General features: G+C 34.1%; 1 protein-coding gene across 5 annotated transcripts in view; it reads left to right on the forward strand.

Annotated features, from left to right (window-relative positions):
- The window catches only part of Epac (Exchange protein directly activated by cAMP), a 757,111-nt gene that overhangs the window by 717,247 nt on the left and 13,409 nt on the right, over nt 1-26,455 (forward strand). For all 5 annotated transcript variants that reach the window (XM_074175396.1, XM_074175398.1, XM_074175397.1 and 2 more), the window contains 2 exons: nt 12,664-12,776; nt 16,453-16,644. In XM_074175396.1, the coding sequence (XP_074031497.1) occupies nt 12,664-12,776; nt 16,453-16,644 (305 nt within the window). The remainder of the gene's footprint in view (nt 1-12,663; nt 12,777-16,452; nt 16,645-26,455) is intronic.

Raw genomic sequence — 26,455 nt, forward strand, 5'->3', positions numbered from 1 at the left:
TTGTCATCAGTATTTCAATACTAGCGATTATCAATCAGATATCATTTACTATTTCCCCCGAGCGAATAAGAAAGTGATTGGATTGATGAAGGATGAGAACAACAGAAAGCTTATGCTCGACTTTATTGGACTCAGATCTAAATTATACTCAACTAAAACTGCAACGTCAGAAGATGAAATCACTGATCTGAAAAAAAAATGAAGCAGGAGAATTATGAAAATGATGAAATCAAACAAATTGTGGCCAATTTCGGAGTATCCAAGAAAGCGAAGGGCGTTAAACATAATGTTGTCAAAACAAAAATCGCTTTCGAAAATTACGTGGCCTGTTTGGAGAATTATACCGAAAAAGCAATCACACAAAAAATTAATGAAATCCTATAAGCATAGGGTGTATTCAACAGAACAAATGAAGATTGCTCTGAATCCTAACAATTATAAACGCTATCTAATTCCTGAAACCTACCATACTCTTCCATGGGAACATTACTCAATTCAAAATCTATGAATATTGATTAATAACAATATCAACTACAAATTATTCTCGTCTCACATGAACTGTTCTATGTACGAGTGAAAATCACATATCACATTGGAAGTTTTTGTTAACATATTATCTTGTTGCTGATATATAGGTGTATTTTTGTGAGTCAAAGCAGAACTATTGGAAAAATAAACCCTACTGTCATTTATTTCGAATTGAACCACACATCTATTTTCTTTCGAGAGAGGTTTTATATAGGGCTATTGGCGATGTTTTTCTTCCTCTACAATCTAAAAATCAAACGCTCCGGCAGCTCTAACTCCTGGGTGGTGTGGTGGTGTTTTAACGATGAACTCACAACCTGATGATATCAACCACTTGTCCTCATTTTTAGGGTAACATTTCTTGGTCTCTTCCTTCGAAGGGCTCATAAGTATCTATTAAGTCGATGTATTTCCTGAAAATATTAAATTCAACTCTTCCATCATATCTTTTGTAAACAGACAACAATAAAAAATATTTATATATTGTGTAAGATCTTGTTCATTATATCTTTTCGGTTTACATTTTGTAAGAAGTTGTTTTGAATCATCAGTTAACTTGAGTGTGTTTTTATTGATGTTCAAAATATTAATTTCAATAGAAACATACTTTTTCTATGACATCCATCATCTTGTAGAATCAAACCATAACACAGAGGAAATATCCATGTTGACTTTACGACGACAGATTGACATTACCAGAAACATAACCAAAATAACCAAAAAAATAGCCATTAAATCATCTTGTATGAAAGCTGTTTGGAAAAATGTGTAACTGAAACTGGTTTTGATCTATTTCACTTTAAAATCAATTCAAAAATATCTGTTAATTTCTCTTGAATACATGTTGTTGATATAAATAGACGAAAACACACATAAAAATTCAGTTTTGACCAAATTGCAGTATATTTCATAGCAAAGCACTCCATTAATTATGAATCTCGATATTATAGAAAATGCCAAGTCGAAGAAACATGTTATTATCAGCATATACCCTTTTCAATATTAGTCCTTATTGAAATCAAAATCTTTCATAATTACCAATCAACCACATCTATCCTTCCACTATTCTAGACAAATATCTTCAATTTCATCAAAAGTCAAATATGGAGCTACATAATCGAAAATTGTTATGATGGAGATTGCGATCATACTGTTGGAATGGAACAATCACATTACAATTGTAGCGAATCAATTGTTTTGCTATTCGTCTGTAGTTTTGATCTAAATACATAACATCGATATCTTTATGGCTACACATTGAAAACATTTTATCAAATTTGTTCCAATATATTTCAAATACGCACTTGGTGTTATGAGAGTTTACTTGATTTTGAGATTTACTGGTGTGTAATTTTTCTGCGTATCAGTAGAATGGCTTCAGTTTTATTGGGAGACTAGATCAAGTTTTTTTTCTTTCAACCATTCTTAGCTGGAAATAAAGTTCAAACATAACTCATTTATGATTTAATACCGGACAGCCCTGTTTCGACCCGCCATAGCTCTCATCAGTGGTGTTACGCTGAACCACAAATTCATTGCTAGAATCAACTGTAATTGAAGAACAAGCTATAGTAAAGAAGCGGGTTTACATCTCTGCCCACGGCGGGGGTGGAGTTTGCAGACCGGTTTCGGGTCTATAATGAACATAAAGTCTAGTGGCCAAACTGCCCGAAACCGATCTGCAAACTCCACCCCCGCCGTGGGCAGCGATTGGAGAACTATGATATGAGATTTGGAAAATCTGATAGATATGATACTAACGTATCCAGCGAAGAACTCATGAATCTGAATGAGTTAAAAAATCTGAAGTGGATCTTGCTACCAGAAATATTTTTAATGAAGGAGATACACTTTTCCATTGTTATCGGTCAAACGGCGACACTTCCATTGATATCCAATGCAATATTTTCTATAACAAAATGTGCATCATACCCTGATAAGTTATGAAATACGATGGGAATTGTTGGATCATCTTGATAGTTTATAATGCACTCATTATGTGATGGTTGGCTATTAATTATTTTTAGGTATTTGACGATTATGGTCGCATACTATTTTGTCTGATATATTGAATGGTTTGTCACATATATGACAATGAGTTGCTGCCTGAAAAAAGATGTTGCAACTGTATTCCAGGACAGTGGAACACAGTTGCAACATCTTCAGCAAACTGACCTATCTCGTCTGCAAACCATTTCATACAATTTTCATCACGAAATGATCGATAAAATGATAATATATAATAGATGCCGGAATGTGTCGTTGATATTTATTGCCATCTTGTGCAGATACCAATACACTCGGCATATTTGACGAAAGGCGATGTAATTTTATTTTTGAAATTTTTGAACCTCAAAATATATTTTCCCTCCATAGGTAATTTTGGTAGGCATTCCTTTGTCTTCGAGCAGTCTTCAAGGTGTTTATCTAACATAGCTTGCGTGGAGAAACAGTGAAAACACCTATGGCAAAAATATTTTTTTCTATTATGGTTGTCGAGTTGATTACTCACCAAACTAGATAGATCTTTTATCCAAACAAACTGTTTTCTGGTTGGCGACGTAACATCATAGACATTTATTGAATCCTCACATCTTTCATCGTAATACATGTCTTGAATCATGAATAGATTCACATGTTTGCTTTTATTTTTTGCTATGCTCAATGTTAGCGGTAATACAGTATACTTGGATTTAAAAAGTTTGAACGTGTAAACATTGACTGAGAGATCATTCTGCTCTTCGAAACTATTTATCTGAATAATTTTCATCGGAAAGTGAATACCTCACAACTTCAGAACTTTTGAATAGTCAGGATAACCTAGGATGTGATCTGAATGTTGTCCATGGGAAACTGGATACAACGCCGAAACAATGGCCCAAGCGAATCAGGCATCATATCATGATTTTTCTTTTGATTTGAGAAGGCAGTTCAATGTATGACGAACCTCTCTGCGGCACAAATTTGTTTACGGTAACCCCCAAATTCACTACTGCTTTCAACGTCTAACCTCTGTGACGTTTCTGAAACTCTTCCAACTTTATCATAATTGGCTCCATAACATGTTCCTCAAACCACATATTCATATCAGTGTTACTATGGAGGGATGCGTTAGATATTGAGAAATACTTATATTCGTTGAAGATTCGATCGCCTTTGACAACCTCAAATTCTCCACCGAATGTCATATTAACCTTCAAAAATGCATCCTTTTTCAATGCATTTTGAATTAGTCTCACAAAAAGGGTCTTATAGTCGATCAAAAAAATGAGGTAGGGTTCTTATGCTTGAGATTACTAATCACTTCAGTCCGGATACGCGAATTGAATGCCGATTCTGAATCATCCCAATGTACTCGATTAGAGGCTGTCTCTTTCCGGCTAATCAGGCCTGCTCCTTTCTTCATCTCAAATTTCATCTGATTACTTAGTGTTGTATTATTGATCAAGAATGCTAGTAGATTTTGTTTCCCACCCATAGTAGTAGTATTTTTCAGTTTTTTTTTATTCGTTTAGAAGCCTTATAACACTCTTCAAGTCCATCCTTCACTGTTTTCTCCTTGAATTCATCTATTATGAGCCTCAAGATAGATGCGATATATTTCATCACATCAGCAAACATTTTTCAAAATTTCAGAAGCAGGTTCAACAATAACTGATTGACCGAAATGGAGCGCCAGAAAATATTCCTCGAACATTAAATTAGAAACAGCACTACCTAGCGGGGAAAACTGCGTTAGAAGTAATGTGAGCAAATATGAATAAAATCTGCTATTGAGACACATGTCTTATGGAATCATAGTATATCAGAAAACTGAATTTCTATGATGATATATTAGTCTGAAATACTATATTCACAGGAACAACAGTGAAAATGTTGACAAAAATGTTGATCACGCTATTATAGTACCCAATTCGATAGCGACAAGTTGCATTACTGTATCTTTATCATGCAGCAAGTAAATGTTCTGTTTCTGTTTAAAATCTGTTTTTCCGTTAATCAGCTGTCGCCCCCATACGAACGACAACTCTCAGAAGTTGAGAAACTTGTGCGAGCTAATGACTAACGAGGTCTTACCTTTTAACGTGTGATTCCTAACACGGTTGCAGAATCATCGCAGCTTCAACCATATAAATTCTCTCGAGAAAAATACTACAACATAAACATAAGCATGCATGGTGTGAAGCATGCGTGTAATGTAATATTTGGGGACTCACAAACCAGTATAGCAGGAAATCGACAGAAAATGACCACGTAGTCAAGTTGAAGATCAAACTCAACTTCAAGGTCAGATCATGAAATGGTGGAGGGGAGGAATCAGTTTTCAGGTTGAAGTGTGGAAATACCTCCTTTTCAGTTGAATACACGCTTACGTCATATGGTATATTGGCTTGAATCTTGGATAATATTGGGTTTCAAGAAGAAGATAGTAATACATTTCAAATTGAAACATGTGTATTGCGACATGTAAAAGTTCATGTCGAGAATATATTTAGGAGTGGAAAATATGTCTTTTTCGCTGCAAAATGTTGTGTTGTGACTGTATACATTGTTTTGGAGAACTTCCAAACCCCGTTTAGCACGATTTTCGCTAAGAATGAACTTTGTATTCATTTTCACAGTCAAACCACACCCCACCGTCAGATACTGCAATATAGTGTTGAATTTCAAATGATTAGATTGTACTGCAATACGTGAAAGTTCTTGTTAGGCGAGCATATGCATGTGTGAGAAATATCAATATATTCTACTGCAAAATGGCATGACCCTACGCATCTCTTTTGGAAACTCCGCAAATCTCCGTCTAGCATAACCTGGGCGTTCAGTTTCAAGCTCAAACCGAACTGATCTGTCAGATCTTGACATGGTGGGGGAGAAACAGACTAAAGTGAGAACAAACCTGCTTTTCAGTGGAAATCATATCAATATCATCTACTGTATGGCTTCAGATTTGTAATCAATCATGTTTCGAGAAGAAAAACGTAGTGTGACATTTTAAATTATTACATCATTTTCAAGCATGCGGAAGTTCATGTAGGGCATGCATATGTGTGAGAAATATCCGTCTAGCATGACATTGGAGGAGAAGTGAAAGTCAAATTTAAGTCATCATTTTTGATACATGAATGTATATATGACACGTCACATTTTACAAAAAATATTTTATCTTATAGCACTTATATCAATAACAGCACATGTTACACAAAAATATTATTTTCATACTCTATCAGGAAGTAAAAACAACTTGTTACCAAAAAGTCTTTGACTTTTTTTCTTGAATATGAGAAAATTTGTTTCATTATGGTTCATTTTTTCCTGATGGAAATCGTTTCTCCGTCTCGTTTAATGACAATGAATTTCCTCAATTCTTGTTAGCAAATGGGAATGTACATGAACGTAGCTTAATATTTTGTAAAGATAAATGCATGGTAATGTGAAAAACATTTTTGTCTTGGAATGTTTTCTTACAAGATTCTCTGTTTTTGAGATCAAAAATTAGTCTAATGAAGCGTTTTTGCCTTATAAAGATTCTATTTAAATTTATTTTCATTGTTAGGAAGGCAAAATACGTTTTTCAGAGAAGTGCACAAGTATTCGATGTGATTATTGAAAGACAATTCAGTTTCGAAACCTAGATTTATTTGGAAAGTCACTGATACTTACTTGAAAACTGGATGAATGTTGTTTTATTTCCATTATTTATTAAATGATTGTTTCTACACCAACATTCAAATTCATTGATTACTAGTTTCGTTTCATTTTCAATTTCATTCAGATCTGGGGACGTCACAATGTTGTGCCATCGGCATACATGAAAACTCGACCCTCGAGAAAATCCTAGTATTTAGTTTCAAGGTTAAACCAAACTTCACCATCAGATTTTGCCAATGTGTGGAAAAAAAGAGACCAAAGTGAGGCGATACCCACTTTTCAGTTGAAGTTACGTCAATATCATCCACTATGTTGGTTTAAATTGTAATGTAATCATATTTCAAGAAAAAATATAGTGTAGCATTTTGAATCATCATTAAGTAGGCGGTACCTAGTTCATATTAGACATGCATATGCGTGAAAAATGTCAGTTTGTTCTCCTGTAAAATGTTATGTGTTGAGTCTACGCATCTGTTTTGGGGCAGATAATAACCTTGCATTTATTTCAAAGTCAAACCAAACTTGCCGGGTAAATCTGGCAATGACAGGTGAATGAATTTATTATCGATCAAAGTGATGGCACATCCTACTTTTCAGTTATAGTTACGCTGATGTCATATGCTGTGAAGGTCGAAACGGAATGCAAAAGCTACGTGCAATATCAAAATCGACAAGTTTTTGACATACGGCAAATACAGGCACAAACTATAGAAAATCGGCTCATCAAAGCAGTTGTCTCTTTCGACAATTTTTAAATTCTAACCAAACCACAAGATTTTTCCAAATCCTACTGTATTTATTTCTCTTACGAATATGTATTCTGTAATTCAATTTCACTCTCTTCAGTGTTTTCCGTACATAAAATAGACCTAAATAATAACTGTTCTTTTATTCGTCATCATGAATATAACATTGCACAAGATTCAGATCTTAAATTCCATTGGATAGTTACAAGCAACAAGAATCCACTCTCTGAACTCTCATTTCTTATCACTTGTGCTTCATTGGTTTGTTTCATGTTGAATCATTTGAATACATGCAATAAACTCTTCTCATTACTTATCTCCAATTATTTTATAACCTTTAACTTTGCAGTCCGACGCGGGCCTCAATAGTTCAATGAGGTTTCAAAGCGAAAATGTGAGATCAAATTTTGCTATAATAGAGTGAATTTCTGTCAATTGTTATATGTATCCAATTCGCCCTAACCATACCTTGGCACAGCTCAAGTTGATAATTTTCAGATTAATACTTCACGAGACTCTACAATATTATCTATACAAATGCACGTTATTTAACTCTCTTCAGTTCACCCTACTTCGCTACCCACTAGAGATGCCTGACGTCACAGCCAAGCCCACCTCCCAACTGGATGTCATGCGAACAGGCAGTGGCAGTGGTTGTTGCGCTCTCGAAGAGGGCAGACGTTAGCACAGTCCTCGGCCACCTGCGTGTCACCATCGATAGCGAGGCTAGAGCGATGCGTTACGTCACAGCCTTCAGCGTCACAGCGATAGAGGTGAGGGCACACCGATGAATACGCATTACTCAGCCGCACGTCGTGGAGTGAACATCTCGCTCTCTTACCGTTGAACGGTTGATGCTGTGACGTCACACCACTACTAGGTGGGTTCACATCGATGGAACATTCATTACTTGAAGGATCTTCGAAGTATGCAGACGTATGTTTGTACATAGACAAGCACATGATGAAAACCTGTACCGTGCATTCTCACAAACACACATCAATCAAATGTAATTACGTCACTATGTCACACCCACACACACACACACACACACACACACACAAAATCTCATATGAAAAAAATTCTGAACGATCCATGTACCAGACCCTTCAAGGTCACATCGCCTTGATGTTACTAAACAACAACAAAAAAAAGCAATTAATACGTCAAAGTGGTGGGGGGAGGCCCAGAACTGGCTGTAATCTGTGATGTACACGTACCACCTATGCACCAGACATATTTTTCAAGGTCATATGCACCATACATATTTTTCAAGGTGGCATGCACCAGACATATTTCTCAGGGTCACATGAGTCGGTCTAGGTCATCCACCCCACGTGACGTCATAGTGGTGGGGGGAGGCTTAGAACCGGCTCAAATCTCCTACTATATATATATATATATATATAGTTTTTCGGGTATATGAGTTTTTCGGGTATTTGATCCGTGTATGTGATATTATCTTTAATTTCACCGACGTTTCGACAAAATCTCATTTGTCGTGTGAAAACTTCAGATTTCATATTCGATACCTTAACGGGAAGATGAGGTCAACTAAGAAGAAGAAGAACTCAGGTAAAACTCAACAACATTTAAGTAGTAGGTAGTAGAGAGTTTATGGACCCTCTATATCTGAACACGTAACGAATACCGTTTTACCAGTATAGTAAGAAGTGAGTTGAGCAAGGTCAACAAAACTTCTGAACACGTAACAGCACACCTAGATAATGACAAATGAGATATATATATATATATATATATATATATATATATATATATATATATATATATATATATATATATAAAAATTCTGTCAAAAGATTGAATTTAAATTGACTTAATAGTTGTCAAAATTGATTTAACTTTTTTAACAATTTTGAAAAACAAACAGTTGATGTTCATGGAAATATATAGTTATGTTTGATTTATAATAAAATGTCAGAGAAAATTCGTGTTTGACTCAATAAATTGGGGATTTTCCATCATGTATTTCTTTTTTTGCTAATGTATAATGGTATGATGGTAATCATACCATCATACAAATTTTGTAGCTTTTCCTTGAAGATGATAATAAATTTTATCGAAATATTGGAATAACTTGTGTTATAAGAGTACACTTCCGTTCTGCTGATCACCTAAAGATATTTCCCAAATTATATATATATATATATATATATATATATATATATATATATATATATATATATATATATATATATATATATATATATATATATCAAAACATTGCTTCACTTTGCCAAGCTTTCGCTTCTAATGGGAAGCTTCTTCAGGGCCTATAATTTATTGAGTTGTGAGTTTTTTCGCCATTGAAAAACATTACAAATCATAATTACAGTAAAAATGAGTCAAAAACAATGAATTGAACATATAAATTGACGAAAAAAGTTAAACATGTATAGGATTACTTTGGGTTTGACAAATGTCATACCTTTAGATGAATGTAATTTTTCAATGGGTACGATGATTTCATAATCTTTGACTTCAAAAAAAAAGTTATTGATTGATACAATTTTCATTATTATTATGTTTTTGATGTAGTTCCAGTAAGTTACTGTATATACTGCTGAGAATATCAATGTCAGTTTTCTTATTCAGGCAAACAAAAGACTTATTAATTTCAACCATTTCAAGAAAAAGGAGTTTAAAAATATTTTTTTCTGTATGTAAAACTTTGATATTAGAGTAATTTGGTTTATGTCCTGTTTCTATAGAATGTTGTGCTAATGCGCATGATTTCTCATCAAGCTTTATATCACTTTTATGTGAAGTTATTCTATCATTAAGAATTCTAGATGTTGTTCCAATATAATCTAAATTACAATTATTGTTACAAGGAATATTATAAATCACATTCGACATTCTGGTTGTATCCGTTTTATCTTTCAATTTAGTATTCAAATTCTTTATGGTATTAATATTTTTTGACATATTTTGATATTTTGTTCATTATGAAAAAGTTTTATGATATTTGAAGATATATTTCCAAGGTTAGGTATAGATTTATAAGAAAAATTGATACGTAAACTATCATTACATACATTTCTGTTGATTACATTGGAATTTGTATTACTGCCAGTATTGAAAATAATTTTATTGAGAAGTTTTCTGGGATAAAAATTTTCGATCAATATGTCTCTAAGAAGTCTGAGATTGTTTTGCTTGAGGGAAGAGTGTACTAATTTTTCTGTTCTTTTTTTTCAAAGAGAGTATTAAATTGATTTTAACAAATTTTTTATGAAAATAATAGTGATTGATATATCTTCCTGAATTAGTAGGTTTGACATACCAATCAGTAATCAAGAAATCATCAGTTTTACGGATTATTTTCTATTTAGATAGTGAATTATAATTTTTTATCAAATCTATTGACATTATCAAGAATTTTCTTAGATTTGTCATAAGGTATTGCACAAATGACATCGTCAATGTATTTCTTCAAAAAAGAAATTTCAAAACTCAGTTAGGAAAAAATGTTTTCAAAACGATCGTCCATTACGTATTGCGCTATAATAGGAGAAAAAGTAGCTCCCATTGGTGTACCAAGAATTCGTTTATAGTATTTACCTTCGAAAGAGAAATAACTTGAGTTGAACATGAAATTAATTATTTCAATAATTTTTTATTGGTTTATTGAACATTTTTTATTTATATCATTCCATCTTTTGATAATACTTTTCATAGGTATATTGCTAAAAAGTGAAATCACATCAAGGCTGATCAGAATATAACCTGGAGGTAATAATTTTTCATTTATAAAATTGGAAAAATCGAAAGAATCTTTGATATCAATTTTATTAAAACAACGATGAAGATAAAAACAACAAAAAAATCAATTGACGCTCCGGGGCGACTTCATTGATTCCAGTGGCGCATTCGCTTTTTCAGCTGCAGGAAAACCTGGTAAAACCTGCAGCACCACTTCATCTGAAGATCTTGATCTACCAATATCCTCTCTCTTATAAAACAAAATGTAGGGTATCTCCAGAGGCTCCAATAGATTCAATGCATTGCCAGAGCACTTCGTGACACGACTATCGTCAAACTTAAACCAGTCCGTTTCGTCTTTGACCAAGGCGTAATAATGACCAAATTCAACGCCAGAACCACAGTGAACAATGACTGCATGAATATTATAATAGTGGTCTGCTACATTGAAATGTTCATCTATTTCGAACCTTCCAAAGAGTTTCTTGCTTCCGTCAGAGGTGAGTCTTGTTTGAAGATCAGTGTTATTATTAGATTGACTGGTGCCTCACCTATACTTGTTTCCTTATAACAGTCAGTTAGTTTGGCGCATGTTTGGCAATACAGTCGATCATCACCTGTTAAAAATTCCATTTTCAGATAATTTAACAATAAGCTTTGCACGGACTGGTTATTAGTCGTATTAGGAAAAGCTAGATGAAGTTCCAGAAATTCACATAAGTTTTCGCTACCTCTTGAACATTTACTACAAAGTAAACAAGTGGGGATTTTTCCAGCAAGAGATTAACAAACACAAGACTAGATGAACTGTACGGAATCATTCAATCCAGAGCGGTCAGGAGCATTGATTTTACTATTGTTTTGCTCACGAAGAGTATTCAACAAGAACCCCAAGAATTCGGAACAATCCTCTTGTCCTAACGAGTATCTAGTGGACTTCAGAGACTCCAGGAAATCGGTTGGAGGGAAAGATGATACATTCTTACGAAACTGCAGCTGCATGAACAGGTGTTTGAGTTTGATGAATAAGTAGGCAACATTCCCGTTCTCATTCATCATTAAAACCTCAATATAGAATTCATTCTCATAATTATAAGCATCAGTGAGAATTTTTGTGACCATTTGGGCAAATTTGCTATTTGGGACATCAGTGGAAGAAATAATGGGTCTCAGTTTCAAATTAGGTTTATGTATTTTAGGAAGTCCATAATATCTACATAAAGTCCATAAATCATCTACATTTGGTGAAATTACTGAAAATTATTGATAATAATTTTTGTTGTTGCAATCGTCATACATAATCATTGTATCTTTGTATGTTGAATTGTACTAATTTCTCTTATATCAATATCGTTCCTTTTATTCATCTAGTTTATGTATATATGTTTGAGTAATTATTCATTCTCACCCAGTATTTGAGAGTCATATTTATAATGAAATAAACATCACTTTATATATATATATATATATATATATATATATATATATATATATATTATATCATGGAAAACATATCCTCAACCGTTCTAAGAACATCCCACGGTTTTGATGGTTTTTGGGTTATTTTTCCTTTTCACGAACTACAGAAAATATCTAATTCTGCTCATAAAAAAGTAGATTAAGTTTTATCCATTGCAATACATCGCAAATCGAACTTCGCCTTCCACACAGAGGTGTATGTTTTTTCTCCGAAACATTAATTATCAGTTACCGAGATACGTTTTCCTTTGGGATGTTCTATAAATTTATGCTTCACTATCGTCTATCAAAGAAGATACTAAATAACTTTCACAAGAACTTTGATTTGCTACTTTGATGGAGTACAAATCAAAATTCATCCAATGAAATATAATTCAGTATCTCCTGAAGATGGTTTACCACATAAATCATAAGGAAAGTTAGGTTCTCATTTTAGAAACCTACTACAGAATCCCAACCATTCAATAAAGTCCCACTTAATATAGGTCTCTTACGCAAATACAAACAAAATAATTGAAAACTTTTTTTTCAGACGTGTCTTAGCGAACAAGAACAACCGACGCAAGGTATAGATGGAGATATAGAAATGTTCAGCACGAAAGAGCTTGCATACTACATGACCCTGTTTGACTGGGATCTTTTTTGGTGAGTAGATACATCACGTATATATCATTATAATTATGAAACTAAGAAGAAGCTGATTGTAGGCCCAACAAAGGCCTTCGCAAACGAGTGTGAAATGATAAAAACACCCATCTGTAATCTTTATATTTTTCAATTGCTATCAGTTGTTACAATCGGGTTTCTTAATTATCGAGTTCATTTTCGGTTCCTTAATAAGTTCGAATGTTCTTTTATATATGCTGTGAAATATGTTCTGTCATCATTTCCTTACAATAGCTATTCATGATATGAGTGTTAAAAGTAAGGTTTTATTTTGTGAGTGAAAGAATTTGCGAAACGAGCGTAGCGAGTTGAGTAATTTCACGAACATTGTGTGTTCCTGACGAAATTGAAGAGGCTGCAAAAAGAGCTTCAATTGAATTGTTACCAAAAAATCGCCTCAGCATATTCTAATTTTCTTAGCTGGTGTAGACTTAAAAACGTCGAAGAAAATTTCAGCGAAACCGTCTTCTCAGCCTATCTAGAAGAGAAATCAAAAATATGGAACTCGTCAACTTCGTGAAGCAAGTTTTCAATGATGAAGTTGAGTGCGCTCGTTAAAAATGGTGTTAATACAAGCAAATATTTCAAGTTAGTAGCATTCTTAAAGCGAAAAAATTAAAGGTATAGGCCCAAAAAATCGAAAACTCTTACGTTTGAACAAGACTAGAGGTATATAAATGAGGCGCCAGATGAAAAATATTTGATGATAAAAGTTGCTACTATTTTCGGAATATATGGAGCCTGTCGGCGTGAAGAGTTGTGCCATTTATTAAATTAATGGATAAATCATTGATTGTTCAAATTTCAAATACAAAAAAGAAAATAGGTCGTTCTTTTTGCATTGTTGGAAAAACATTGACTAGTTTAATAAATACGTTGCATTACGCCCACTAGTGTTGAAAATATTTTTAACACGCTACTTTGTAAACATCATCTTTTGATACTCTTGACAAACATCAAAAATGTCACTTTCAATGACAGTTGTACAGAAACTTTATTTTCCGTGAAATCTATAATTTCATCTCTATTTGACATTTTTGAATATGAACTGTACCCAGCTTCTCTTGAATCAGTATTCAATGCCGGTTCATTCTTCAACTCCTTGTATACGAGTACATTTCTTTTCGCAAAACCTCGTTAGAAGTTTCCATTTTCACTTCAACAGATATTGAAGATATTCAATAACTAATTTCTTTTACCAATCAAGGCAGGTTCATTTTCATCAAATACTGGTATATCTATGTTGAGAGATTTTTTATCAAAACATTCTCTATGTAAATAATATACGAAGGCACTTGTCACGTATCGAACTGAATACTCTGATATTGGGATCAATGCACATGTTGCGAATCAGGGTGTCAAATATGCGTGCAGAATATAAATGAATAACACTAATTCATGTGTTTCAGTACATTATCCTGGAATACAGAATATACAAAATACAGGTTGGAAAACTACGTAGGAAATCTTCCAAAGAAAGAAAGCAATCAATTCAAAAATAAAATCTGCAGATGTGTAGATCATGCAAAGAAGTAACTTTCAGGCACAAACTGGAAGAAAAAACCCTCTCAAAACAATTACTTTCTATAAACATTGAATCACACGAAAGAAAAAATCTTTTCGAAATAACTACTTTTATATGGACTTTGAATTATACAAAAAACACTTTTTCCTATTCAGTTTGTATTCTAAACATTCGTAATGGATTCTAATCATATACCTTTCACAGGATTGCTATACAATATAGTATATGAAAGAAGAACAATTTCACATACATGGAATAATGTCATCCTCAGTGTCGGACATCCGATGTTTCAGAATAAGACACTTACCTTATTGCCTCTTCAGCATCAATCTGAATAACATTACAAGATATAGCTCTCAATTCCTTCATAAAATTACAACTTTATGTCACGAATATGTTATATCGACTCATGTCATCGATAACAGTACGTAAAGACATTCATTCGCTTATTATAACAACACATTATAACAAATATAAAACAGTATTGAAAGTTCAGTAACAAGATTATTTCAGTTACCCATGATAGGAAACTCTCGTCCAATTTGACAGACCTTGTAGGACTTACAGTTAAAAAACGACCAGGATAATGCATACATACAATGATCACAAATAAAATTAATGATGGAAGATGAAGGCAGAGAAATAGATAAAAAACTTCTGGAGGCAAAAAATGTGTCAATGTCAACCGAAATCCGAGCATATGTAACAATAAAATTAGAGCAATACTACTCTATGCATGTGAAACTTGAATTATGAATCAGAAGAAAAAAAGAAAGATTGCGATCTGGGAAAGGGAATTCTTGGGAGGTAGCAAAGAAGCCGAATAAATTAAAAGATGATGAAGATATATTGCTCCAGATCTCTTGGTCAGAAAAGTTATATTTATTTGAGTGCAAAATTATCTAATTATTTTCCTGAAAATTTTTTGCCGAAAAAATTATCCTATCAAATTTGTCTATTTCTAGTCATGTGTGTCGAAATAACCAATGAAACCATCATTACACTGATAACTACCCATGGATAGTTTTCACGGGTAGTTATCACTTATGTCATGACATTGCTAAGCAACCAACACAATAAAGTTGTTTGACATTTCAGTAATTCAATTTATTTCGAAAATGTCACTTCCTCGCTTTGGTGTTCAAAATCATTGCCATTGCAATTGACAAAATCATTGAAGAAAATACACCAAAAAATACTGTCAATAGTAACCGAGGCAAATACAGCAAGATCAACGGAATATCATTATACGAATTGTTCTTTTAATAACTGTGTTCAATAAATAATTTTGTTCGAATTGCAAAAAATTTTCTCACCGAATATCCCTCGAACATTGATAAATAACTCATAATTTTATCACAACTTCCTCAAGCACGTTATTTTAGGTAACATCCCTCCGCCTTCGGCGTCGGGATGTTACCAAATAACGTGCTTCCGAAAACTGTGATAAAATTATTTCGTTAGTTATCAATGTCCTTGGGATATTATAGCTGATAACTATAAAACATTTATAACACTGAACAACTATTTAAGAAATATTTCAAAAATTTTATTTTCAATATGAAAAGAGAGACCGCACATTGTCTTGTTGAAAATACAATGAATAAAATATTATTCTACCTATCATTTGAAATGTGATGTTTAATAGTAACTTTCTTTAATGATTATAATTTTATTGTAAAACTTCAATTAATTACCGAATGTCATAATAAACAAGAAATCAAATGCTCAAAGTATACCCAAAATATTGTTACCCGTGCGCAACTGTAGAAGTTTTTATGGGTTTCAAATATTTGATTTATTTGGATGGACGTATCTACAAATGCCAAAGGAAAAAAATTCCTGAGAATATTAGAAGCAGGAGAAGAAGGGAAAAAGAAATGCTTAGGTGCCGTCCAGAGTAATAAAGAAAAAATAAATTGAAGAGAACGAGCAAAGGACCGAAAACTAACTCAAAGTATAAAAGTGACCTACACCACTGCTACACATATAAGTTTCCTCAATTCGAACCTAATTGTCCAAACAACGGATATTTATTCATTTATAATTAAACGGTAAAGGTCGCAAAAGAATAATTATCAAAGGTATACTCTCGTCCTAATTCACTAATTCATTTGATTTGCCTTCCAGGTGTGTCCACGAATATGAGCTACTCTATCATACATTCGGCAGACACCATTTTGGACAAATCACTGCTAACTTAGACGTATTCCTACGAAGATTCAATGAAATACAATTCTGGGTGGTCACTGAAATTTGTTTGACGACCAGTCTCAGCAAGAGGGTGGCGGTTCTGAGAAAATTCATCAAACTAGCAGCGTAGTAAGTATTTTGAAACCATTAGTTCCATTAGGTGGATAGATAAAACTGAGAGTCATGAAATCAAAATCTAGGTTTGATTATTCTTGAATTATACGCGACTTTCGGGGCCTAGTTATGCATAATTCTCACGATTTCAATCACTGTCACAATCCTAATCAAATTGAACCAATGGAATCAATGTCTCAAATAAAATTGTAACAGGATATTAAAACTTTGCATGAATGCTTCCACAGAAATTCAGTTTTAATCTGAGTATGACAGTAACTAGACCCTTACTCAACAATACAAGGGACCGAAATGAAAAACGAATTACCACACTTTACTTCACGCATAATCTGACGAAAATAAGACAAAAATCCTTCAATTCCAACTCTTCCTTGAATACCAACAATTTATTTATGATATCCAGAAATGTCAGGATTGTAATCGTGAAAGATATTCGCAATTGTTATGCAAATGAAATCGAAAAGAATACGCGACGTATTGGTGATGTATCTAGCAGCGTTAAGTAGGTTGACTATTGTTGATAAATACGATCAAAAACACCTTTCCGTTCTGGTGCAGGTGTTTTCAGTCGCAGACCCGGGACAGATATATCAAACTGCCTAGGAACCTATGCGACTGTATTTCAAGCGGAAATTTACGCTACTGAATTGAGTGCAGAGATTGGAGAAATCTAACCTCATACACAAGTCAATAAAATATTCTCGGACAGTCAAGCTCTTGGCTCCTACCGAGTAACGTAGTAATGAGGCTGCTGCCTCCCTTGCAAAAGAGGGTGCTGCAAGCAGCTTCATCGGACCAGAACCTGTCATCAGCATCGCTTTAGGCTTTGCCAAACAAATATTGAACACCTGGATGGCAAGAAGATTTATGGATTTCTGGCAGAATCTTCCAGGATTAGTTCAAGATATGTTGCTGGAACATTCGGAAGTAGTAGTAACAATAAAAAATTTATATCGTATAATCACAGGAGAGACCAATACAAAAAGCTCAAAATTACTTTATCTTGAAGTTGTATACTACTTTGCCACCGTGCGAAATCATAACTAATAATTATCAATAATAATTCTAGAAATAACATTAATTTGCATAAAAGATGTCAACATTATAAATCAAGATGAACATAGATTCGTGCAAAATAAATCAACTACAACTGCAATTAATTTATACGTACTTAAAGTATTAAATTACATTCACGCCGCCGAATGCCCTATTCGGGTATTCTGTGACCTCAGCAGGACATTCGATTGCATTAATCATGTTATTTCATTGGATAAACTATTTTGGTACGGGATTCGTCTTGTCACTCTGAAATGGATTAAAACATATTTGAACAAACGTAGGTAGTGGTTATGTGGCCGTTGGAAATAGTCAGTCATTATGAAGAGAACACAGGTAGTATATGGGCAACACTGAATAACAATTTGAATTCAGTTACCCACCAATTTCCCATTTAAAAACAATTTTGTCTGTTGATCAGTTGTTGCGGCTCTATTAGGCCCAAGTTGACTCAAGATGTGCTCAAAACATAGTTGAAGTCTGTTTTTATGTTTTCAATAATTTGAAACACATAACACCAGAATAAAAGATCAGCTGAATGTACCTTTTTCCAGAAATCAGGTATCGAGAACTATTTTAATTCACTAGGTCCAATAATATTCAGTAGATCACGTATTTACAAAAATATTTGTCAAACGTTATCACACACACTTCAAAAAATATCTCAAACTGTTTTCAGTTGTATGGAGACTATTTTCCAGGTTTTCTGACCGAAGTAACTACTATTTTCCTACAGGGCGCTCTATTTATATCATTCTCAATTGTATTACCTTTTCGTGTTCGTGTACCTCTAAGGACAGGTAGCCAGCTTTTATTAATATTCATTGTCTCTTCTATTCTATTGAAATTATCCCTATGCTATTGAATGTCTATTGTCTATTCTTGAGTGGTAATTTTGAGTACTGTCGAGTACTGTGTCTTCAGATGAGATAATGTGGGTCCCTTCTTTCTTGAGAGCATGTTTGGCCACAGTCGACTTGTCGGTTTAGCCGAGGCAAGTTTCTCTTGTGTTCGAAAAGACGGGTTCCTATACTTCGTTTCGTGATTCCGATGTGGACCGACCCATAGCTACACGGAATGTGGTATACCAGTGGCGTTGCTAGAGATTCTAGGGTACTTCGCTGACCTGAGACTTTGTCTGATGATTTTTGTTGACCTAAATATTGGTTTCACGTCGTGCTTCGCTAAGATTCTACCAATCCGGTCTGTGGCATTTTTGACATAGGAAAGGAAAGCTTTTCCCTTGATTGGCCTAACTGGGATTTTTTTGGTGATCTCTCTCCTGGGTCGTATGGCCCGCTCGAATTCTCTTTCGCTGTTTGACTGCATTTTTCAGGTGATTCAGTACTTCAAGCAGACCCTCAAGTTCACAGATCCGTTATATTTCCTCAACCAACGTTTAATTTAGCCCTCTCTTGTGTTGTGGCTTGTGGTTTGAGTTTTTGTTCAGGTATCTGTCTCTGTGCGTTGTTTTCTGTACACTCGGTGACCTAGTGTATCGTCTTCACTTCTGTTCACAAGAACTTCCAAGAAGGCTAGAGTCCCTTAGATTTCTCGTTCCATTGTGAACAGAACAGAAAACCAACGCACACAGACAGATACCTGAACAAAAACTCCAACCACCAGCCACAACCCTGCTTGCAGAATTGAATCACTTGAAAAATGCAATTAAACGTAATGGGTACAGCGAAAGAGAATTCGAGCGGGCCATACGACCCAGGAGAGAGAACTCCAAAGCTACCCCAGCTGGGCCAGTCAAGGAAAAGATTTCCTTCCCTATGTCAAAAATGTCACAGACCGGATTAATAGAATCTTAGTGTAACACGACGTGAAACCAATATGAAGGCCAACAAAAACCATCGAGCAGAGTATCAGGTCAGCGAAGGACCCTAGAACCTCTAGCAACGTCAGGTGTAGCTGCGGGTCGGTCACATCGGAACCACGAAACGAAGTATAGGGACTTGTTTCTCCGAACCCAAGAGAAAGTGTCGCCTCGGATGAACCGACAAGTCGGCTGTGGCCTAACATGCTCTTAACATAGAAGGTACCCACAGTTATACTCGACAGTACCCATAATTACTACCCAAGAATATATAGAGAGGCACTAGATATTCAAAAGCATAGAGATAATTTCAATAGAAAAGAGAAGACAATGAATATTGATAAAAGCTTGCTTCTTTAAAGGTACACGAACAGGTAATACAATTGAAAATGATATAAATAGTGCGCTCAGTACGGAAATACTAGTTAATACAACAAGAACAAGAACCAGAGCACCAGCTCGAGTATTGCGACCGTTACCTTATCACCTTTGAAAATGTCTACCGCAGTAGTGGTATATAACTTTTATGGATTGTCAATATATGTCAGTCATTCAAGTAGCATTCCATCGTGAAATTTTCACTGGATAATTCACCAAACCGCAACACGTGTTTGGCTATACACTAGCTGAGTATGAAAACATGCGAGGAAGCTATTGTTTAGCGAAATATGTGATGCGGTTTTGGAAACTGTCCAGTGAAAATCTCACAGTAAAGTGTTACGCGAATAAGTTATGGATTTTCATCAAGTACAGGTCAATTCCATCAAATAAATGTCTCTTCTTTCATTTATATATGTCTTCTTAAACTTCCGGGGGTTAAATGATAGGAAAAACTTCCTTACGTAAAAAGTTCCATGAAAAAATCTAATCGAACTCATTCTCTGACTGTGTACCTCGACAGGGAGTTAGTAAGACTTCACTAGTCAGCTTTTCGTTCTTGTGGAAAAAGCACATAACAATACTGAAATCTATAAGAGTGAAAAATTTTTCACTAGAAACTACTGAGGAAAAATCTCAGTACATAAATTTTAAAATGCCTCAAAATGATGCTCCTACGTAAGACATTGCCTTGAAAATCGTTCGTTTCACAGTTACCGATCCATATTAGTTCCGTCGTAGTGGACGGGCGTGCTGATAACGTCCGCCCACAAAGAAGGTAGGCGGATGCCATGTGCTATCGTGGGACTCCGTTTTTGTGTTGTGCTAGTCCATTTTGTTAATTACGGAAATGTGTGAGTGTCATTAAAAAAAGTGATGAGTATCCAGGCCGGGGTGGTTCGGATAACCAAAAGGTCTCCCAAGCAGGAGGCGACTCCAGAATTGTTTTTATAATGAAAAAAAGAAGTTAGAAAAAGAAATGGGAGCCCCCCGACGAAGCTCCTGTTAACCAACAGGGGAAGCATTGGTCAAATGCGCCTGACGATAGGAAGCAACGACCATCAAAAATAGCATATAAACATCAGACCATCAGCATACAAACAAATTTCAAAAAAAATTAAGAACGTCAACAAAGAAAGCAGTAAAATGAATTACATAAACTATTATATAAAATGCCCAGAGGCAAATACTCTACATAATGCTGATGAGAAGTTATAAACGATGGTTTTCATCAAAATTATTTGGTACACTTCGTAAGTCTTTGAAGTTTTGTTCCAGAAAAAATAATAATCACACCACACTTTCAGTGACAAAATAGAGTTCAGAAGCCTCTACTTAATAATTCTTAGGTCAAATCGATCTCCTTCGCAAAGTCCAGTGACGAGACCTGTGGAATGGTAACTTGAAACCCTAGCATTATTATTTTAATGATTATATCAGTAACTGAAAAGTACACAAATTTTGGACATCAAGACAAAAAGTCCAAAAAAACCGCGTTACCGTTTCAGATAAAAAGGTATTCATTCGAAAAGAAAATGAATTGTGGAAATAAATCGTAAACTGCTGCTGGTTCTTTTCACAAGTTTCAGTGCATTCTGTTTTAATACAACGTTACTCCATGTTTATCCGCAAAATGTTTTCTTTTTCGCAAGCGAATAACGCAACTGAAATAAAGGAAAATTATATGATTATGTATACAAGTTAAATACCGCAGAGATTTGAATAGGAGGAATGCAACAAAAAAGGAATAATTCCTTCTAAAATCTGCCCAGAAATGAGAGAAACAACAGCAGTATATAGGCGTACTGCATTCAAATCATTTACTCTCAAAGAATTGAATGAATGAATATACAAAATTTATTCTTGAAAAATGTCATTCATAACAAACAAAATTACACATCAACTACGACAAATGAGGAAATATGTCCAGTAGTAACCAAGACAATTTCCAACAAATAAGTATTTAGTTGAAGTGGGATTGAAAAAACCCTTGTTTTTTTGAAGGCGGTATAAAAATAGATATTTCTTTGAATTATACCGTCCAACAGACACACTGCTTTCATAAGTAGGGGTGATCTGGCTTTTTCCATAGGAATAAAATATTATTTTCTGTTGGGAGTTTAAAGGCCACGATGAAGGAGTTAGTCTTGGTCTTAGTCTTAGTGATATTCTTCAGTTTATTTTGAGAGCGCGTTGAATAAAAAGATATAAAACATGGAAGCTAGTTGTTCGGGAATCGTGAAGCGTCAGAAACTGTCAGCATTCGTCCGTCAGTTATTCGTGAAAACAGTTTCTTTCCTGATATAAGAAGAACTAGATTATAGAAGATATTATAAGAGCTGAACTTCACTTTCGGAAAACAAAATAGAAAGAGCATGTCAATAGAAAAATCAGAGATTGTAGAATGGAGAAGGAACTATTCAAGATAAGTAAAAAAAGCCAGAATACTGGGTAAATCTATTTTTTATTTGGGTGAAACATGGGTCAATGAGGGTCATACCGTCTCGAAGGTTTGGCCAAACCAGAACATCAAAACCCTAAAGTGTGTCTCTCAGTACAGCCACACTTTTCTACTTCTTGAAAATGACTACAAAGTCGAAGCCGAAACGTCGAACAATGCAAAACTTTGAGCGCGGTTCAACCCGAAATTCAAATGTTCAAGTTTCTATTCGTGGAAAATTAATCTACTTGTATACTCATCTGGTGACGTTTCGAAAACTTTATCTATATTCATTATCAAACCTACAATCAATTTGATATTATCAGTGTCAATAATGATAATATCAAATTGATTGACATCAAAAGACGAATTATAACTACAAATTATAATGTTTTGATTTGAATAGGTTGAATAAAGAAAATGGATAGACTTCAAAACGTCACCAGATGAAACATTTTATATGCAAAATTTTATGAATTCAAGTTACTGACAAATTAGATTTTTTTTAAAAAGCTAATTCATCAAATTTTTCGGCCTTTCTAAATTTGTAATTATTTTTAAATTAAATATTCTGATTATTCTATAAATCTGTAGAAGATAACAATTCTAAATAAAAAACTATTTCAAATATAAATTCTCCTTCTCAAAATAAAATATTTTAACAAAATTAGTTTTCACGATATTTCAATTATCTTCGCATCATACAGAATACATCATTAGAAAACTTTTATTAATACCCCAAGTCCGACGCCTATTAATACTATTTTAACGCAATATTACAAACAGCGTCGGCCGCCTCTTTTGAAGTTCTTTGTCACAAGTCACTATTGTGATGGCTACATAGCATCGTCCTCAAGGGACATAGCGGGTAGAAATATCTCAGTGACTTTGTGATGCTTGATACGACTATATTGTTTTCTTTGATGTACCGGCATGTTTGCATTCTTGAAATTCTTTCACTCTCAGACAATATCGAATGGACTATCTACAGTAACAATGAAGTGAATCGTCGCAGAATTGCAAAAATAGTATATTCTTCATTACGAAAAATTTGCAAGAATATTTGTCGTCGCATTTGAACTTTACGCGAACTGTTCAAAATATAAAGTGAGTGTTCAAATTTCGCGGTTTTAGAGATTTTTTAATTTTTTTTTATTGGTTTTATATCAATTTTAGAGTACGGGAAGCCAGCCAGCCTTGTAGTTACTGAAATAATCATTTTAGAAGTTTAGAATGGAACAAATATTCCAAGTGGAAGAAGCGTGTTCATGCATAAACAGGAGGCTGTGCACTCAATATTTCTGTGTTACAAAGACATTTTTGTAAGTGTTCTCTCTCTAGAAGTTTGGTTCCTATTATATGACATGAACTCAAGAAAACTCAGATGTGCGAAATTCAGAACTCATTTTGAACTCAGAATAACTGACAGTTTCCTCACAACGATGAGAAATGTAATTTCAATTGTTAGATCAAACACTTAGGAGGTTCACATAGGAATATGACCAGTGTGGACCAAAGGCTAAAATTTGTGTTGAAACGGCGATAAGAGGATGGGGCAATGATGGAAAGTATGATGATATCAAAGTCAATCCAATTTTTTTTCTAAATTCATATAAATTTTTTAGATTTCATACAGAATAAGTTTGTGGATGAAAACTGCATGTGAACAATTTACTACAACAATATCTCAATAAGTAATCAGTTTATTCAATAACTTTTTTTCAGTACAAATGGGTAGACGACGGCCAAGAATTTTTTTATTAGAAATTCAATAAATTTCAAGTTTGAAGTTCAGTTCATCTCAGTTCAAAATTGGAATATGTTCGAATTAAATTTTGAGTTTGAAAAGAAGCACAAAATTGTTATTATAAAATTAATACGAATTTTTTGAAATGTTATTAACTTTCAAATAAGATCTCGGGATTTCATCAAATTCCTAGTTTAGAATGTAAGGAAACTTATTTATTTATAACTCACCTGCTATGAAATATGACATATAGTTTCATTGAATAAAATACGGTAAGCCAATTTCCTATTTACATTGTACATTGTACCGTAAAAAATCGAAAGGACACCTATTCAAATGTATATACAACTACAATAAAAATTTTGAATAATAGACATTCCTGCGGCTCTCCTCAAGTTTTATCTGAGGTGAACTTATAATAAAAAGTATATATAAGAGAGGGAATTCAAGGATAATGTTACCGAATGTTACGTAGGCTAAGGAGAGGTTTACCAGTTTCTCTTCATTTGAGGATGAGCCCTTATTTCTCTTAGTTATATTTATTGAAAAATAAAGATTTTAAAACTTTTTTTATTCATTCCAATTAAATATGATGATTAAATATGAAATAAAATTTGATGAATTTGTTAAACTTTAAACAATTAATTGTAAGAAGCTTGATATTTTGGAATGAACTCTATAACAACAGAGGAGACATGTACATAAATAAAATATCGGTAGTTTTTTTTTCAAGGACACTAATAATTACGAGATAATTCCACTACATTTGTCAAAAACACGTTGTTAGATAACCAGAGAGCGTAGGTGGATTGCAGTGCAGTTTCGCAATGGTGCAACGATTCACTTTATAATTACTGTGAACTAGAAGGAATTATTCTTCTTTCGTTGCATTCCTCTTATTCAAATCTCTGCGGTATTCAATTTGTACACATCACTCTATAATTTTCCTTTGGAAGATATTTCATTTGCGTTCGTTTTGGAAAAAAAAAACATTTTTCGGATAAACATGGAGAAAATTGTACTGGAACTAAATAAGTATTCAGTGTTTGTGCCGTTGATGTAGTGTTCCATTGCCCTCGTTATTCTCAATCAAGCCAATCTTTACACCCTGCTTGATATGATTAAAGCAGCCGTTTGCTTCATCTTTGGCCACCACATTACAGATGCATATGCAGCTGTACATAATGGTTTCAGTTCAGTCTGGTATCTAGTACCACTTCCATATATTTGACCTCCACGACAGATGTATTTCTACATCTCAAAGTTTCATAGGTCTTAATCTCCCTGTTTTGGTTCTTTTGGTGAATGCTACTGTGGTTGATTTCGAGTTATACATCCCTTCTTTTTCGGTCAATCTTTTTGTAATATTCAGGAGCTACATGCGTTTCCTCACTAGATTATTATATTTGCCCTGACCTTGGAAAATGTTGGTGTCTAATATCCATTATGGGCCAAATGAGATAGTAACTTATCAGGATCTTTCCTTAAAGACTGTTTTCCCATAATAGCAGTAACTTATCAGGATCTTTCCTTAGAGAAATATTCTTTCCTTATAAAAAGATACTTTGCTTTCCTTACAGAAAGATCCTTTCCTACCAATACCGCGACTGTTTTCCCATAATAGCATAATATCCATTGTAATACTCAGCATTGAGTAACCAAAACAATACCAAAACGTTGGCACCAGATTCGGTGCGAACGTACGGTATTACTCGTAGGTAGACGAGGCCAATATTGGATATTTTCATTCAAACTGCAGAGACCCGAATTTAGCGGTAATACGATGTAATTGTAAAAAACCAGTGAATCTAGAATACGTGAAGTGGAATGAACTAAGTGGTAGGCGAGAATTCAAAGGTTTTTGAGGACTTCGCTGAGACGAAAGACGGGTGACCTGAGGGAGATATTAGTCCGGTGTCGTCGATTGAAGCAGTCTCTTCATAGGGCCAAAGGATTGTCTTGCAAGGCAAATGCGGTTTTAATCGGAGAGTTCTCTCAAATACCATGCCGGTACCTAACAGAGAATACATGGGCCCTTGCAACGGAGTTCGATCGGATGTTGTCCGTTATTTCATTGTTGATGATTCATTTTGATAACACAGTGGATAGCGGAACCTATGAGATTGCCAAAAATAATAAAAGGGACGTACAAGAAGTACAGGACTTCAGAGAAAATCCAAAGCAATGAGTTATATTTACTTATACTAACCACAATACTTGTCTGAAGAGAGTTCACATTTATTTCACGGAGAGAGTTCACAATTCTTCCACATATTTATTATGACGATAATTAATTTCATATTTTTCCAAGAGAATTGAATGGAAAAAGAATAATTTCAGATCTCAGAGAATACCTCATTTT

Source organism: Leptinotarsa decemlineata, unplaced genomic scaffold (assembly GCF_025532065.1).
Source record: "Leptinotarsa decemlineata unplaced genomic scaffold, Ldec_3_MD MMD2_tig00001019_RagTag_RagTag, whole genome shotgun sequence".
NCBI classification, from domain to species: domain Eukaryota; kingdom Metazoa; phylum Arthropoda; class Insecta; order Coleoptera; family Chrysomelidae; genus Leptinotarsa; species Leptinotarsa decemlineata.